A 15302-nucleotide genomic window follows, 5' to 3' on the forward strand; every position below is an offset into this window, starting at 1 on the left:
ATAGCCCGAGCTCAGCTCGGGCTTACAGCCAGGGAGGTTAAAGGACAACTATAACAAGATGGATACGGAGGCTGCCATATTTATTTTCTTTTATGCAATACCAGTTGCCTGGCAGCCCTGCTGATCTATTTGGCTGCAGTATTGAGTGAAGCACACCAGAAACAAGCATGAAGCTAATCTAGTCAGATCTGACAATGTCAGAAGCACCTGATCTGCTGCATGCTTGTTCAGGGGCTATGGCTAAAATTATTATGCTGGGAATACACGGTTCGTTTGAAATTATCAATCGAGCCACTGATGGCTCGATTGATAATTTCCGACCTGTCCGATACCCCGCCGGATCGATTCCGCGCTCAATACCGGCGGGGAGAACAAAATAAGAAACGCACGGAAGATTAGTAAATGCCCGCGGGGATCGATCTGCACACCCACGCCGGTATCGAGCCAGCGGCTCAATTCCGGCGCATAAACGAACCATGTATTCCCAGCATTAGATCAGCAGGACAGCCAGGCAACTGGTATTGCATAAAAGGAAATAAATATGGCAGCCTCCATCTTCCGCTCGCTTCAGTTGTCCTTTAAAGCGAAACTGAACTCAGAACTTCCTCTCTGCTCTAAATGATACACAACAGCATAACCTTGAAAGAAAAACATTTCTTTGTTACAGCTGATACAAATCCTGCAATAAATGCAGTGTGTCTATTTCCTGCTTTCATGGAAGCAGACATAGGGTTAACATCCTGTGTTTACAAATTAGCTGCTCTGCCAAGGCAGAGATTCCTGTGCAGGCACAGCTGAGAGATCACATTACACTGGTGATTAATCACAGATGAGGGGGAAGTTAGACAGGCTAAACTCTAAATACATACTCCTGGTGGGCAGGGTGATTTAAATAATGCGTGTGTGGGTTGGGCCTGAGGCTGTACGTTGCTAGTGCTGCATTCTGTTGCTATGGAGGAGAGTGGGGGGACAGCACAAGGCAGGGTGGAGCAGCTCCTGGTAGGTGAGTAGAACAATGTGCTTGGGCCTGATACTGTACATTGCTAGCTTTGCATTCTGTTGCTATGGAGGAGAGGGGGGGGACAACACACGGGGCTGGGTAGAGCGGCTCCTGGTGGGCAGGGTGATTTAAATAATGCGTGTGTGGGTTGGACCTGAGGCTGTACATTGCTAGTGCTGCATTCTGTTGCTATGGAGGGGAGAGGAGGAACAATACACGGGGCAGGGCGGAGTTGCTCCTGGTGGGCGGGGTGAGTAGAACAATGCGCTTTGGGGGTCAGGCAGCCATCGCTAAGGAACCAGCATGTCGTATTTATAGAGGACATCATGTTCATATGCTAGATTATCACCTAAGGTGGTCTTTATTTCCACCCTGGCCGAGTTTAGTCTAATGTGTACATGACTCCATACAGGGGCTCTCCGGTAGCCTCCAGTAGGCCGATGCAGAATGGCACAGGTATGCAAGTGTTTTAGTTACCTTTCTCAATGTGCTCAAGTCCCTCTTCTTCCATCTGCAACAGTCTCTCAGTAGTTCTCCTCTCCTTAACCTCCCTGGCGGTCTATTAAAAACCGCCAGGGGGCAGCGCAGCCTTTTTTTAGTAATTTTTTTTGTTTTTAAATCATGTAGCGAGCCTAGGGCTCGCTACATGATAGCCGCTGTGCAGCAGCATCCCCCTACCCTCTTCGATCGCCTCCGGCGATCAGGAAATCCTGTTCAAAGAACGGGATTTCCTGGAGGGCTTCCCGTCACAGACGTCATCGGGAGTCCCGATCCACCCCTCAGCGCTGCCTGGCGCTGATAGGCCAGGCTGCGCAAGGGGTCTAGGGGGGGGGGGGGGGGGGGGAGCAGCGCGGCGGATAGCGGCGAATCGGCACGATCGGTGTGCTCACGCAGCCAGGAACGTTAACGTGAACCTGAGACAAGAAGCGTCTCAGGTACCATACTTACCTGGGGCTTCCTTTTTCTCTCTCCCTGCCCTCAGAAGTTGTATTCTGCCAAGAAAACTTTTATGGCTAAAATTTGCTTATCAGTGAGGTTTACTATATTCCTGACAAAGTAAGACAAGACAGAAGCTGTCACTTCCATGCCAAAAAAATTAACTCTTTCAAGCATCAAAATAAAACAAGTAAAACAGCCTGGTTATTAATAGGTTTTGCCCTGTACATACACAATCCCCCCCCCCCCCTTCCCTGCATTTGCCTATGGTAAAGGCAGGGAGCATGGTTGTATGGTGGAAGGGGAGACTGTTATATTAGTGCAGGGGTATCAAACAAATGCAAAGTGGGCTGAAATCAATGCCTATGGGCCACCTCTCTCCCTTATAAAGTTCCCTGGTCTCCCCTGAGGTTTAGTGGTCCTCCCTCCCCTGTACTGTTCCCTGGTGATCTAGGGCTTCACCTCCAATATAGCTTCTCTGGAGGTCTAGAGTAAGCCAAATATAATGCAAAGTGGGGAAGCAGATTTGGCCCACGGGCTGGAGTTTGACATGTATGTATTAGTGGGATGTAAAGGTAGTAGGGAAACATGGTTATAGCTATGATCAGTAGCCACACCTGCTTTGAGTAGTGTTCATTTCATGTGGCCAACAATTTCTTAGGGAGAGAATGCAGGCAGAGGCTGCCCTGTATATATTTTCTCCTTGCAGGCATGTGAGAAGACACAGGCCCGCTGCTTTTTGCTTTGGCCAGGCCTGGCCAGCGAGATCCCGGATGTTTTCCAGCATTGTTTTACTTTTCTGCGTTTGCACTGCGGGAATAAAAACTGCCTATGTTCAGCTTTTTCACTGCATTTCAACAATATCGTGGTATCTTTGCCAAAACATGTTAAAATGCGCATCAATTTCCAAAATGGAAAATCGCATGCAAAAACGCGAACGCTGTGAAACAATTTCCCCCCAAACGCCCACAATGTGTGTGCCAGCCTCAGGCCCCTTTTACACTTGCAGGTGAAACCTGCATTGCGTTTTCCTATTTTACCACAAGGGGGGCACTAAAACAATGGAATCTATGGAAACTTTCACAATTCTTGCAGTCCGTCGGAAGTGTCTGATCCGACGCAAGGGCTGCAGCACGTTACCACAACTGTACTTAATGCACAGAGCTTGGGGTAATGGAAGTCTAGGGGTGACGCACGTAAACGCCGGAGTGCAGTGTGTCGTGGCATGCGCAGACTCATGGGAATCCCAGTGACGTACTTCCTGCCCAGCAGAGTGCACATCACTGATCGGGGGGAGGCGGTGCTATGCATATGACCGTTGGCGCACTCTGCTGCGAACTCATGATTTTTTTGTGTGTGTGTTGCGAGGCGGCAGGAACATTACTGCGGCAAGAAAACACAAGTGTAAAACCGTAAAGCCGCAAGCTACCATGTGTATAGCAGACAGACCTACCATATGCTTTTACACTGTAGAACTATTGTTCGCTTTCTAATAAAAACACACAACACCAAAATATGTAACCAACAAAGTAGAAGCGAGTTTATTTCTTAATATAGATCATTTATACAATATATTAGAATGCTTCCTCCATCACCTGCACTACAGGTGGTTCCGCTACTTACAAACCGGATCCGTTGTGAGAGATTGTAAGTGGAGTCCTGCGTTATACATGGTGAAACGCGGATAAGTGCTTTCTTTCTGACAGCTCTGAATTTAAAAACAATCAAGCATCGTTTATACTAAATGTTTAATGTGCTTGTAAAGTTACACCAACAGTAAAGACACAGGGCTGTGGAGAGGAGTCGGGGCAACTGGAGTAGGAGGTTTCATAAACTGAGAAGTCGGATGATTTTTGTTTCAAATCCACAGCCCTGGTCAGTATTAGACTAAGGAATTGGAGCCGGAGCCTTTTTGGGTACCTGGAGTCAGAGTTGGAGGATTCACAAAATTGAGTTGGATGATTTTTGTACCGACCCCACAGGTCTCTTTAGACAACACTGTAATAAAAACATTGCTGTATTTCTGGAACATAACTCGAGTTGTTTGTAAGTAGGGGGGCTATCTGTATGCAATAAATTAATACTATTGTATACAAGCTAAAAAATCTAACAAAATATGATGAAGGTGTTTTAAATACAAAGTGGAATGCAAGGCAGAAACGTTATTCTTAAATTCTGTGTACAGGAGGCAAAAGTAACTATCAGGGTTTTCATGGTTGTATCTGGGAGTACCGTAAAGCCCTGGTTTTCCAGAAATCTGACATACCGGGGAGATATGGGGCGGTCCTTTCTAATGTTGCAGAGCAGTGTGCAGCGGAAATTACTCACAAATCCTCCTGGTGTGGTACCGGTCCTCTTCACTCCTGTAGCTGCTGGCTGCGTCCATGTACAGCTCTCCAGGTGTCACCTGACCCACACCAGGTCCCCCCAGGTCACATGCACGCACAGAGCCGGACACAGCAATGCAGCCAGCAGCTACAGGAGTAAAGAGGACCAGTACCTGGAGGATTTGTAAGTTGTCCCACTGCGCACTGCTCTGCATGTCATCTGCTGAGGGAGGTTAGGGTTATAGTTAGCCTGTTGAATTCTCAAGCAACAGGCAAGCACACATACCCAGCATCAGCTAATCCCCACCTGTGCTGGAGAAATTAGACTCTACTGTACCTTTCCCAGAAACACCCAGAGCTCTGCCATGACCCGAACTTCCTGTTCCGCCTCTTTCAAGTGCTTTTTTTCAATGTTATCAGATCTGAAGATCCAGTGAACCACTGCAAGTTTAAAAAAAACTGCACAATTGGGATACAGACAGCAATAAAAACCTCACAGGATTATTTAACCTTCTCCAAACTAAATAGAAGGGCCTGTGTCATGTGCTGTCCACCCAATTGCGTCAGTGGAATTTCCTTATGAGGTTTCCTGCTGCGTCACCTGAACCATATTAGCTCCCAAGCATGAACAGGCCCTCACAAGTGCATGAATGCTGGATTAAGCTGTAGCCAGTGTACTGGCTCAATGCAGCACAAACCCTTGTGGTTGCAGATCCCCTGTTCCTCCCCCAGACTGCTTGATGACATTACCACTGTGTCTACCACCCTATCAATCAACAAAACAGTAAAATTGATTGGCTAGACTGATCAACATATTTCCTATAATAGATTCAATATAATCTGTCATAAAAAAAATCAACAGCAGTGGGGCAATGGTAACATGCAAATGCAAGAATGAGGCACCAATTCTTATAAATGCAAATTACGGATGAGTTTGGGTAAGAAGAAACCGTTGAGTGTCTGTACCACAACTACCATGTTAAACTGTGGGAAGAGGTCACACTTTCCATCCCAATACAGTGATCCACAAGGCAACGTTAAATTACAATACACTGCTCACTATGACATAAAAGGTAACCAGTTAAAATCTGCTGAATTGTTGGGTTTTGGTATAATGGATGACAAAGTCAACAAAACAAGCCAAACAACGTTTCTTGTAATCTGCATTTTTAGCTAAACAACAGTTATCACCCATTCACTCCAAGTCCTGTGCATCCCAACCAGGTCTTGCTGGACCCCAGAGTAATTCCAAATGAGGAGTGCAAACAAAAGGCCACTGCAGTGCTGATTTTGGTAATATTTAGTTCTGCTTGAATTATACATTGTGTATTTTCTTCCTGAAGTGCAACACTTTAGAGCATAACATTAAAGGATACCGGACCAGTTGCAAAGCTACCTAAACTGAGCATGGAGGACATGGAGAAAGGACTGGAATTATTAGGATTCTTAAAGGACTTACGAGGCGACAATCTATTTTTAGTCACCTGGGGCTTCTTCCAGCCCCAGATGCCATCTCAGTCCCTCACTGCAGCCCCGGTCCTTCTCTGTATCCCTGCCGACGGGGTAGGCTCTTCTGCATCTGCAGTAGTTGTGTGCAGACACAGTATGCGCCAGATGACGTGGACATGCGGGCATTAGTGTAGGCGCAGAAGAACAGACCTTGTCGGCGGGTCACTATCGTTACGGACGGCCAGCGGGGACACCGAGCTGGACCGGGGCTGTGACGAGGGACTGAGACGGCTGCTGAGAGCTGGAGGAAGCCCCAGGTGAGTATACAGATATGCATCCTCCCCTGCCTCGAAAGTCCTTTCAGTATAAAACACAAACATTTCTGTGCAATGCCAAAACTGATGTCAAAGAATGGCATTCTTCTCCAAACTTTGGTGCCAATGAGGTTAACCTCATCTTCCTCAGAATTTCACTGCAGTTCCAGGTCTCACATACAAGTTCTTCCAGATGGAAACATCTTATGACCGTTTCTTATCCCCAGGATCACATAGCAGTTCCAGGTGATGGTGTGTGTGTGTGGGGGGGAGACAGGATAACACTGCAGTACGCAACAATACATAGCTCAGCTCTGTTCTGCTTTCCCTCTTATTTGATTATTGTTAAGCAATTGTGAAACTTTAAGCACCCATGTGAATATGGCACAACATCGGACACTAGTTCCAGTGGGTGATCCTCTCCACTTCTGGGATCAGGCTCCAGTTTGGAGACTTCACATCTTTGGCAAGCCAGTTGAAATCATCCACCTGGTCCCAGTTGTTCCTGCTCTTGTCCAGCCCAGCCAGCTCATAGTCCTGCTCCATTTCTGGGTAGCTCCATGTAAAAGGAGCAAACGTGACACCCCGGCAGTCCTCGATGATGGCCCGGCTGGTGACATGGATGTAGAATTGGCTGTCGGTGGTGCTGTGGGTCCTCAGCTGCTGACAGGGGAAGGCGAACACGCAATTTCTACAATTGTCCACAAAAATGGATGAGGAGACGGGCCCGGAGAGCACTCGGCACCCGCTCAGGTCCCTGATGTGTAGGGTGGCCGGGCTCCCGGGCAGGGTGACGGTGCAGTCACGGAGTTGGGTCAGCAGCACGTCTTTCTGCCGGATCTCCTGGGCTTCCATGGAGAGCGCCTGGCCGGAGAGGCCTTGGAGGCCGCAGTGGGAGACGTGGATCTCCTTGGCGCGGGGAGGCTCAGCAGGCTGGCTGGTGCTGGAAGGGGCAGCTCCCTCCTTCTTGCGGGACTTGAAGGTGAACTTCTTCTTGGGCTGCAGCTGCTCCCGGCGGGCTTCCAGCGAGGCCTGCAGGCGGGAGAGCTGCTCCTGGGCCTGCCGCACGTCATAGGAGGCCAGGAACATCATGCTGTCATTCAGCAGCTTCTGCAGCCGCTGCACCCGGGCCGACACCTCCTCCAGCGGCTCCCCGTCGGCCTCCTCCCCGCTCAGGGCCGCCTCTATGGCCGCACGCTCCAGCTCGAAGGCTGCCCGGAAGTGTCCGCTCTTCTCCTCCTCCACCGTCTTCGCCTCCCTGTCCTGCCGCCTCTTCTCCGTCTCCCGCAGCCGCTCCTCGTCCCTCCGCTGCAGCCTCTCCGGCACGCGAGGCCGCTCCACCGCCCCACCGGCTTCCATGATGACAGCCGAATTATTCTAATCTATCACAAGATCGTCGCAGCTGAGTGACGTCACGCGCCGGTGTCAGCTGACCAAGAAACTCCGCAGCCCCATTCATCTGGGTAGGACTTGTACTGCGCCTGCGCGGCAGCTAAACGCGACGCGTCCGCCCAAAAGGCACCGCCCCCTTAATAACGCTCTCTGCTGGTTGATAGGGTATATCGCGCGCATGCGCGTTCAGGATACTTCCCCCCTTTTTACGCGTCATTCAGCGAGCGTCTTGTTTTCCTCCTCCTCTGTATGTGACGTCATCCAGCAGCGACAGCGCGCGGAAAGCTTTCCCACAGTGGTGAGGAGTACAGGACACGTGTGAGAATGTGGAAGAGAGGGAAGCAGAAGAAGGTGGAGGAGGAGGTCAGCAACCTGACCAAGAAGCAGAAGAAGCATCTGAAGGAGTTCGGGGAGCAGCATCCATTCTATGACAAGTCAGTGAGCCTCAAAGCAGAGCTACATCATTTTCTTAAAGGGGTTATCTGGAGTTTAAAAAAAAAACAGACACTTACCTGGGGCTTCCATCGGTCCCCTGCAGTTGTCATGTTCCGCGCCGTCCTCCTCTGATCACTCCTTCCCCGCCGCTGGCACCAGTCAATTATTCGTCTAACAAGACAAATAATGTGCGCTTTTTGCTCGCGTCTTCAGGAGCTTACTGCGCAGTGTGAGGTTTTCTCATACTGCGCCTGCGCAGTAAGCTCCCAGAGACACGAGCGGGAGTGAGCATGTGCGCAGCCGCAGTCTCGCTGAAGGGATAATTAGACCGGGACGGGCGGCGAGGAACAGGTGATCAGAGGAGGACGGTGTGGGACATGACAGCTACAGGGGGCCGATAGAAATTTCAGGTAAGTCTGTGTTGTTTTTTTTTTTTAACCACTTTACCCCCCAGTGCTAAATTTCTCCGTCCCTCTGCGCACCGCTTCACCCCCAGGGACGGAGAAAGGCGCACTTGTTTGTTTACTGGCTGGGAGTGGGCGGGGACCTCGCGCGCACACTCCAGCCAGCCAGCACAGCAGGTGACTAATTGGATGTTAGGAACAAGCGTTCCTAAATCCAATTAGACGCGCCGATTGCGGACACAATGGGAGACTGCTTCAAACAGAAGCAGTCTCCATTGATAACAATTAAATGTAAACAAATGTGCAGCGCGCGCGCGCGCGCACACACCCCCGCTCTGCAGTGCAATGATTGGTTATGGGGACCCCAGTCCCCAATAACCAATCATATCACTGAAAACAATCAATGGAAGCAGCGCTGCAAGGCACAAATAGCGCTGGTGCTTCAGGGGTAAAACCCCTCCAGAGAACTCCTTTTGAAGGAGTGCTAAATATATTTAAAAAAGGACACCGTGTGTGTGTGTGTGTGTGTTAGTGAAGATGCTTACCGTATCTCCTGTGCCCAAGTGTCACCCTCTGCATGTGCAGTATGTCCGCTTGGGCGCCTTGCAACTGTGCTGACCAGGGTCCCCATATGATGTAAGGTTGCAAGGCATCCAAGCGGGCATGCTCAGCGTATGTCGGGGTTGGAGGGCACTGACCGTGTGAACCAGCATTACAGAACGGGGCAAATTGACAGAGAATGGAGGGTGACTCCACAGCAAGAGGCGGTGCGGTAAGCCTCAGCACAACTCCCCACACACACACAGTGTGTTCAGTATTCTCCCCAGACTTTTTTTCCAGCCCGGTGGCATGAAAAAGTAGCCGGGTGGGGCGTGATGGAGTGAATGCAGAATCAGCGCAACTCTGCTTACAGCGTAGGTGGAGAATGAGGCAGCAAGCTGATGAAAGCCGAGTGCTCACCAAAATTAGCTGGGTGAACCACCTGGCTAAAAGAGCCCCGGGAGAACACTGTCGTTCTTCTTTTAAATATATTTAGTGCTCGGGTATTAATTATATTTTTTATTTGTGTAGTACCAACACTGTACATAGTACAAAACAGATATTGGGGAACAAGTATATATGAGAAATTCAAGACACTTACAGTTATGACATTCAATAGTAGAAGTAGAAATATATAGTTAATGTGTAAATTATGTTCATATGGTAAATTACAACAGTATGAGAAATACTAGGAGGAGATCCCTGGCCTTGCGAGCTTACAATCTAGAGTGGCCATACATCTGTCAACTTGCCATCCGATTCGAAAATTAACATCAAATGGGGGTGATAATCGGTGCTCTTATAAACATGCCGGGTCAATGTTTTGACTAATTTCGGGCAGAAATTGGTCAAATTTATCCATCAAATTTACTGATGGGCTTGATTGAGTTCACAGTAGTAAAAGCAATTAGGAATAACGAGTGCAACAGAATCCCCTGGCCACTGCCCACACTAATGGTTTATGTCCCCCCACCCCCACGTGCCTATGCATTTATACTTTACCTGTCGCACTATCCTGTAAGCGTCCGTTGTTCTTCTACATTGGTGCCCTACGTGACTACCAGCATATTGCACACGGGGCACTGGGGGGGGGGGGGGCAAATTAAACATGTGGGGGAACTCGGCTTGGGGCGGCAACACAAGACCGATACCTGAAAAATGTAATGCTGAAATCGTTCAGGGAATCGGCCTGCTGTGTACGGGCAGCTTTACATATTATGGTATCTAGGCAACCTGAACATACTCCTCCCTCCCCTGTAAATGCATACTCTGCATTTTAAAGCCTGTAGCAATAATATCTTATTCTGAGGTCCAGCAGCTCATGCATTCATTCAGTGTTGTCTTCCATTGCAGAGTTTCACAAAAAGGAGAAACGACCCAAGTTGTCCAGTTGGTAAGTTGTTAATATCTGCCAAATTGTTACTGTGTAAAATAAATGAAAATAAATGCTGTATTTTAGTGTTAGTGAAAATAAATTAATGAAATAAACAATTGTATCTATCTTCCTTCTCCTAAAAAGACTTTTTTTTTTTTAAAATATTCTACAGTTTTAATTTATGTTTAAATCAACTTTTTAAAGAAAACCTGTAACGACAAAAAGTTCCCCTGGGGGCTACTCACCTCAGTATGGGGAAGCCTCCGGATCCTATCGATGCTTCCCCCGTCCTCCTGTGTCCCACGGTGGTCTCGCTCTGGCCCTCCGAAACGGTGGGGATGTAAATATTTACCTTCCCTGGCTCCAGCGCAGGCGCAGTATCGGCTCTCCGCTTGTAGATAGGCGTAAATAGCCGATCGCTGTCGGGCCGCTCTACTGTGCAGGCGCGGGTCTCCTACGCCTGCGCAGTAGAGCGGACCCGACGGAGATCGGCTATTTCCGCCTATCTCCGTGCTGAGAGCCGAAACCGCGCCCCCGCTGGAGTCAGGGAAGGTAAATAAATGTAGCTTGTCGAGCCAGTATTACCTGAGACTTCGGGGGAGCCAGCGCTGGATTGCCTGCAGCTACAGCGGAGAGTGAAGCCTCATTGGGACCCTGAGGCTTCCCCCTCCCGAGGTGAGTATCCCCCAGGGGAATTTTTTTTTCTCACAGGTTCTCTTTAAGTTTTAACTGTTTTATTGTTTTTGCTCAATGACACATTCATTGAAGTATGCCAGAGCTAGAATCTATGAACTATTGACCATTTTTATCTCTTTCTTGCTCTCAAAAGGGATTTTCTGCTAGGAAAGTGTTTTAAAGTTGGAATTTCTTATCAGTCACTTCCTGTCTGAGTCAGGACTGAGTCAGCCACTTACATATTTGATATTTAACGCTTTCAGGCAGAGAGAAAAAAAGTTACACAGCATAGTTATTTGTGTGCTCGGCACTGTGCATACACATGTCCATCTCATCATGTCACATGTCACTTCGGATATCCTTTAAAACAGAAGGTATTTGTGTTAATTTAGCTGTAAGTGAGAAACTGATGCATCACTCCCAAATATGCAAATCACCGCTTGCCCTTGGAAGTTATTCACTTACAGCTGAATTATTGCAAATACCTTCTGTCTTAAAGTGTACCTGAGATGGTGCTTGATATGGTGGCATAGGCAGTGCTGCAGCTTTAGATGATTGTCACAGGACGCCTAGTGGCCGGACCGCAAAATGCCTTCCAATCGGTTTCAGCACACAGACCATGCAAGCTGTGGTCGCAATCAGTGCGCAGAAACCGCTGGAATTTTGGCAGCAGACCGACTAGAAGGGAGCCTGTGAGTTACGGTAATTACAAATTACACACTATCTCAGGGTATAACTGCCACCACCTCTGTTACCATGGGACAGAGGAACTCACTGACTGGCTGATTCTAGACCTGCAAATAAAAACTGTTAAACACACGCTATTCTGTCTAGCTAGCAACAATAGTAGCGACTCTTCAGAAGTCAGGGTTCAGTTTGTGCGGCTGAATAGCAGGGTAGCTGAATAAACAAATGACGTTTATACAGAAAATTATTAAAATCAACAATTATAGAAACATTAATAGCCAGTATGAAAATAAAAGGGAGAAAATACTTAGAGTTCGTGGAAATATGTCCTTCTGGGAAAACTCATAAAGTTCTTGGTTTGAGTTCAGTTCAGTAGCAAAGTCTAAACAAACCAGGTGCCAGCATGTCCTCAAGCTGGCAAGGATGTAATCAGGATGATGTTCAAAGTGGAGGACATTGATTTTGGGTCCTCTGCCATTCTTATACCCCTGATCCAGTAGGAGGGAGTGAGGGCGGGAACCGCACCCCCCCCTAGAACATGAGAAGAGTCCTCCCCCTTCCCCTGGGGACCAAAAATCATATCTAACCATACATGGGCTCTATCTCACAGAACCGTTCAGGTCAGGGCAGATTTACTAACATTTTCAGGTCCGTCCCGATTTACCCAGCACCCTGATACCAAACATTTAGGGGTAGGACCCCTGTGGTATCATCAGGGCACTTTGGAACTGCCTAACTGGCAGCCCTTTCCTCAGAATGTTCTGAAATTTTTTCAGTACCAGCGCCAGGCAAGGCCCGGCATGCTCTGTGAGTTTGGAGGGCCTGCCAGCCTGGCAACACAGGAAATATGACACACATAGCAGTTTATGGAATATTCTATACATGTAGGAGTAACAGCAGGTCAGTTCTAGGTGAAGGCTCTTGGAAGCTAGGACAGCAGGCTACGTGTCGGCTTTCCTGCTGTGATTGGGGCCGGGGAGTCTCACTCTCCTTCCTCTAAATTGGTTCTGTCAGGCTATTTATCTGATGGATGGGCCCTTAGCACAGCTAGGTGCCTGGGACACTTCTGCTGAAGCTTCCTGCCATTTGGTAAAAGGAGAAAAAAAACCCTGTCTTTTAAAAGAAGGAATGTCATTTTGTTCGCTGCAATGACTGGGCAAATCTAACCAAGAAGCGATCAGAAAATTGACTGCGCAAATCTTCCCGATTCGCCTGCGTTTCTCACGACTGTTCCGTGACAATGATAGTGCGCTTTCTATTGTGCTTAGTTTCCACCAGAATCCGACTCGAAGACTGAGCACAATTAAGTGTGCTGTCATCTAAAGCTGGTGTGCTGATATCCTTTGCATCCGTCTCAGGATTTATTCTTACCTGGGGCTTCCTCCAGCCCAGCTGTTGTACTGTGTCCACTAATGCTGCAATAAAAATTGGACTTTTACCTTGCCATCGGTGCAGCAGTAGTTTTTTCTTTGTCCCTACCGATGTGCGGCTTGTTGATCTCCTGCTCCCAAGTTATACTTCCTAGGCTGCTGTGTGCTGTTCATGCTGGAAGGGAGAGACACTGATAATGCCTTTGTAAACCGTCTGATAAGTGAAGACAATAAATATGCAATGCTGGAATCTTTGAAGTAAACCAGAGACGAAGCGCCCTCATGTATTTTACCATATATATCAGTGCGAACATTAGATAAAACATCTACCCTGCTCTCTGGTTCATTCTTCACTGTTCAGCTTGTTTGTTACAGCCCTGATAAAATCCCAGACTGAGCATTCAGTCTGACTTTGCTATAATGATTCCCGAGCAGAGCCACAAGGGGGCAGGCTTGGGCTTGAAAAGACATCAGAGAAGACAGACTCCGCTAATAATGATTCCTGAGCAACGCCAGACTGAATGCTCAGTTGGGGATTTTATCAGGGCTGATAACAAGCAGGCTGTGCAGTGCAGAATGAAACAGAGAGCAGGGTAGGTGTTTTCGCTAATGTTCCCACTGATAAATATGGTAAAATACATGAGGGTGCTTCGTCTCTGGTACACTTTAACTACTCTACCATCATCTGAATAAAGATGCCCACACATCAGGAGATTATGGGCAGATTTGACAGACACATTTATCTCTAATCAAATCTTTGTCGAGCTGCTCATATACTGCAGGCCAATTCCCGTACGATTTCAGCATGACATTTTCAGGGAATCGGCTGACCCCGCCGCGTCCGCTCCACCGATGTCCCACCTAATGTATCAGTGTGCCCCTATGCGCAAGTGGCTTGTACAAAGGCCACCCGGAAGTCACCGACACCGTGCGGAGGCGCTGACAATGGGGGGGGGGGGGGGGGGGGGGGTAGACGGTGGTTTGGCACACGGGGGGTACATTTATACATTGCGGCAGGGGTTTCGTTGCTCGCTCCGAAATCGGCCGCCCAACCGCCGCACACCCGAGCAACCAACTTCGGCCTGACATCTTGCACCAGGCGCAATCAACTAAGATGGCCAATTTCAGCTCGAAATTGGTCGTATCATCGATCGGGCCTGCACTTGGCTGCACTGATTTTCGGCCAATTTGATAATCAAATTGGTTGGTCGATTGGCTGCCATAGTCGCCTGATGCATGGGCACCTTTTAGATTCTTTCATCAAGGTGATTAATAAACAATACACTGAAGAGTTGATAGCAGGTTCCCTGTGCAGGAACATGATCTAGCTCTGCAGAGTCTGACACTTGCATGATTTTACAGAAGAGAGGCAGAGGTTTGTGAAGAATTTGCTCCTAGTCAGGGGTGTAACTAGAAGTCCAGGTCCCCCTGCAAGAATTTGAGCGGGCCCCCCTCACCCCCACCCTGGGGCCCGCTCATGGCCGTTTTGGGGGGGGGGGGGCAGGAGAGGTCGCAGCATGAGGTGTGAGCTTTGTACATCAGTGGGGAGGGGGGACAGTTCCCCCCCCCCCCCCTCACCTCTGGCTCTCCCCTCCTGCATCTATCTAAGTGTCAGCAGCGGCAGCAGCTATAATTGCCTCCATTCACCACCGGAGGTCTCCGATCTGCAAGGGCTTCACATTACTTCCTGTTTTAACAGGAAGTAATGTGAAGCCCTTGCAGATCGGCAACCTCCGTGGTGAATGGAGGTAATTATATCTGCTGCCGCTGCTGACACTTAGATAATCCAGTGCTCCCAGTACTTGTGGTAATCTGTGCCCAAACATACAGCAATGAAAAAAAAAGTTGTTTTGATAGTGTTCTTATAAGAAGGCAAAATTACATTTAGCATTAATAAATGTTTATCTAAGCAAGCTAAGTGGTGTAACTATAAAGGCCTCTAATACTTTTAGCCATCGCCAAAGAGAAGCAGCTTCATGACCATGATGATAGAAAGCTCTAACAAATAATTTATGCAAAAGGGAAATCTGCTCTTTATGTTGATTGTGTTGGTATTTGTTTAGCCTGAAAGTTCAGAGGATGAATCCCATTCCGAGAGTGAGGCTGACAGTGAGCCGGAGACTATCCCTGTGTACCACCAGTTACTGGCAACATTAAAGCATGTCTCCGATGAGGAAGAGGAAGATGATGATGAAGAGGAGGATGAAGAGGAAGGAAAAGGTGAAGAGGCAGCATTAGAAGAGGCCTCTGCAAAGGAAGAGGACAGTGGGGAAGAGGAGGAAGAGGAATCTGCGGGGGAAATGTTCTCTGGAGAAGAAGACTCAGACGCAGAAAGTAAGTTTTATATTTAACGGCACAGGTGCATTTTAAGATACATAGTTTAGACATTTCTTAAAGG

General features: G+C 48.2%; 2 protein-coding genes across 2 annotated transcripts in view; one reads left to right on the top strand and one right to left on the bottom strand.

Annotated features, from left to right (window-relative positions):
* Positions 1 to 3450: 3450 nt before the first annotated feature.
* On the bottom strand, positions 3451 to 7532 carry TBCC (tubulin folding cofactor C). Its single transcript, XM_068232989.1, has one exon. The coding sequence runs from the start codon at positions 7383 to 7385 to the stop codon at positions 6426 to 6428; it is 960 nt and encodes a 319-aa protein (XP_068089090.1). The 5' UTR covers positions 7386 to 7532; the 3' UTR covers positions 3451 to 6425.
* Positions 7533 to 7618: 86 nt separating this feature from the next.
* UTP25 (UTP25 small subunit processome component) overlaps positions 7619 to 15302 on the top strand; it is an 84900-nt gene continuing 77216 nt past the window's right edge. The window contains 3 exon segments of the mRNA XM_068232988.1: positions 7619 to 7852; positions 10151 to 10190; positions 14968 to 15238. Coding sequence (XP_068089089.1) covers positions 7743 to 7852; positions 10151 to 10190; positions 14968 to 15238 — 421 coding nt within the window. The 5' untranslated portion in view covers positions 7619 to 7742.

Source organism: Hyperolius riggenbachi, chromosome 4 (assembly GCF_040937935.1).
Source record: "Hyperolius riggenbachi isolate aHypRig1 chromosome 4, aHypRig1.pri, whole genome shotgun sequence".
Lineage (NCBI taxonomy): Eukaryota > Metazoa > Chordata > Amphibia > Anura > Hyperoliidae > Hyperolius > Hyperolius riggenbachi.

What these genes read in the sequence shown, in the direction of transcription:
- TBCC (XM_068232989.1), bottom strand. Translation starts at nt 7,385, where the DNA reads ATGGAAGCCGGTGGGGCGGTGGAGCGGCCTCGCGTGCCGGAGAGGCTG.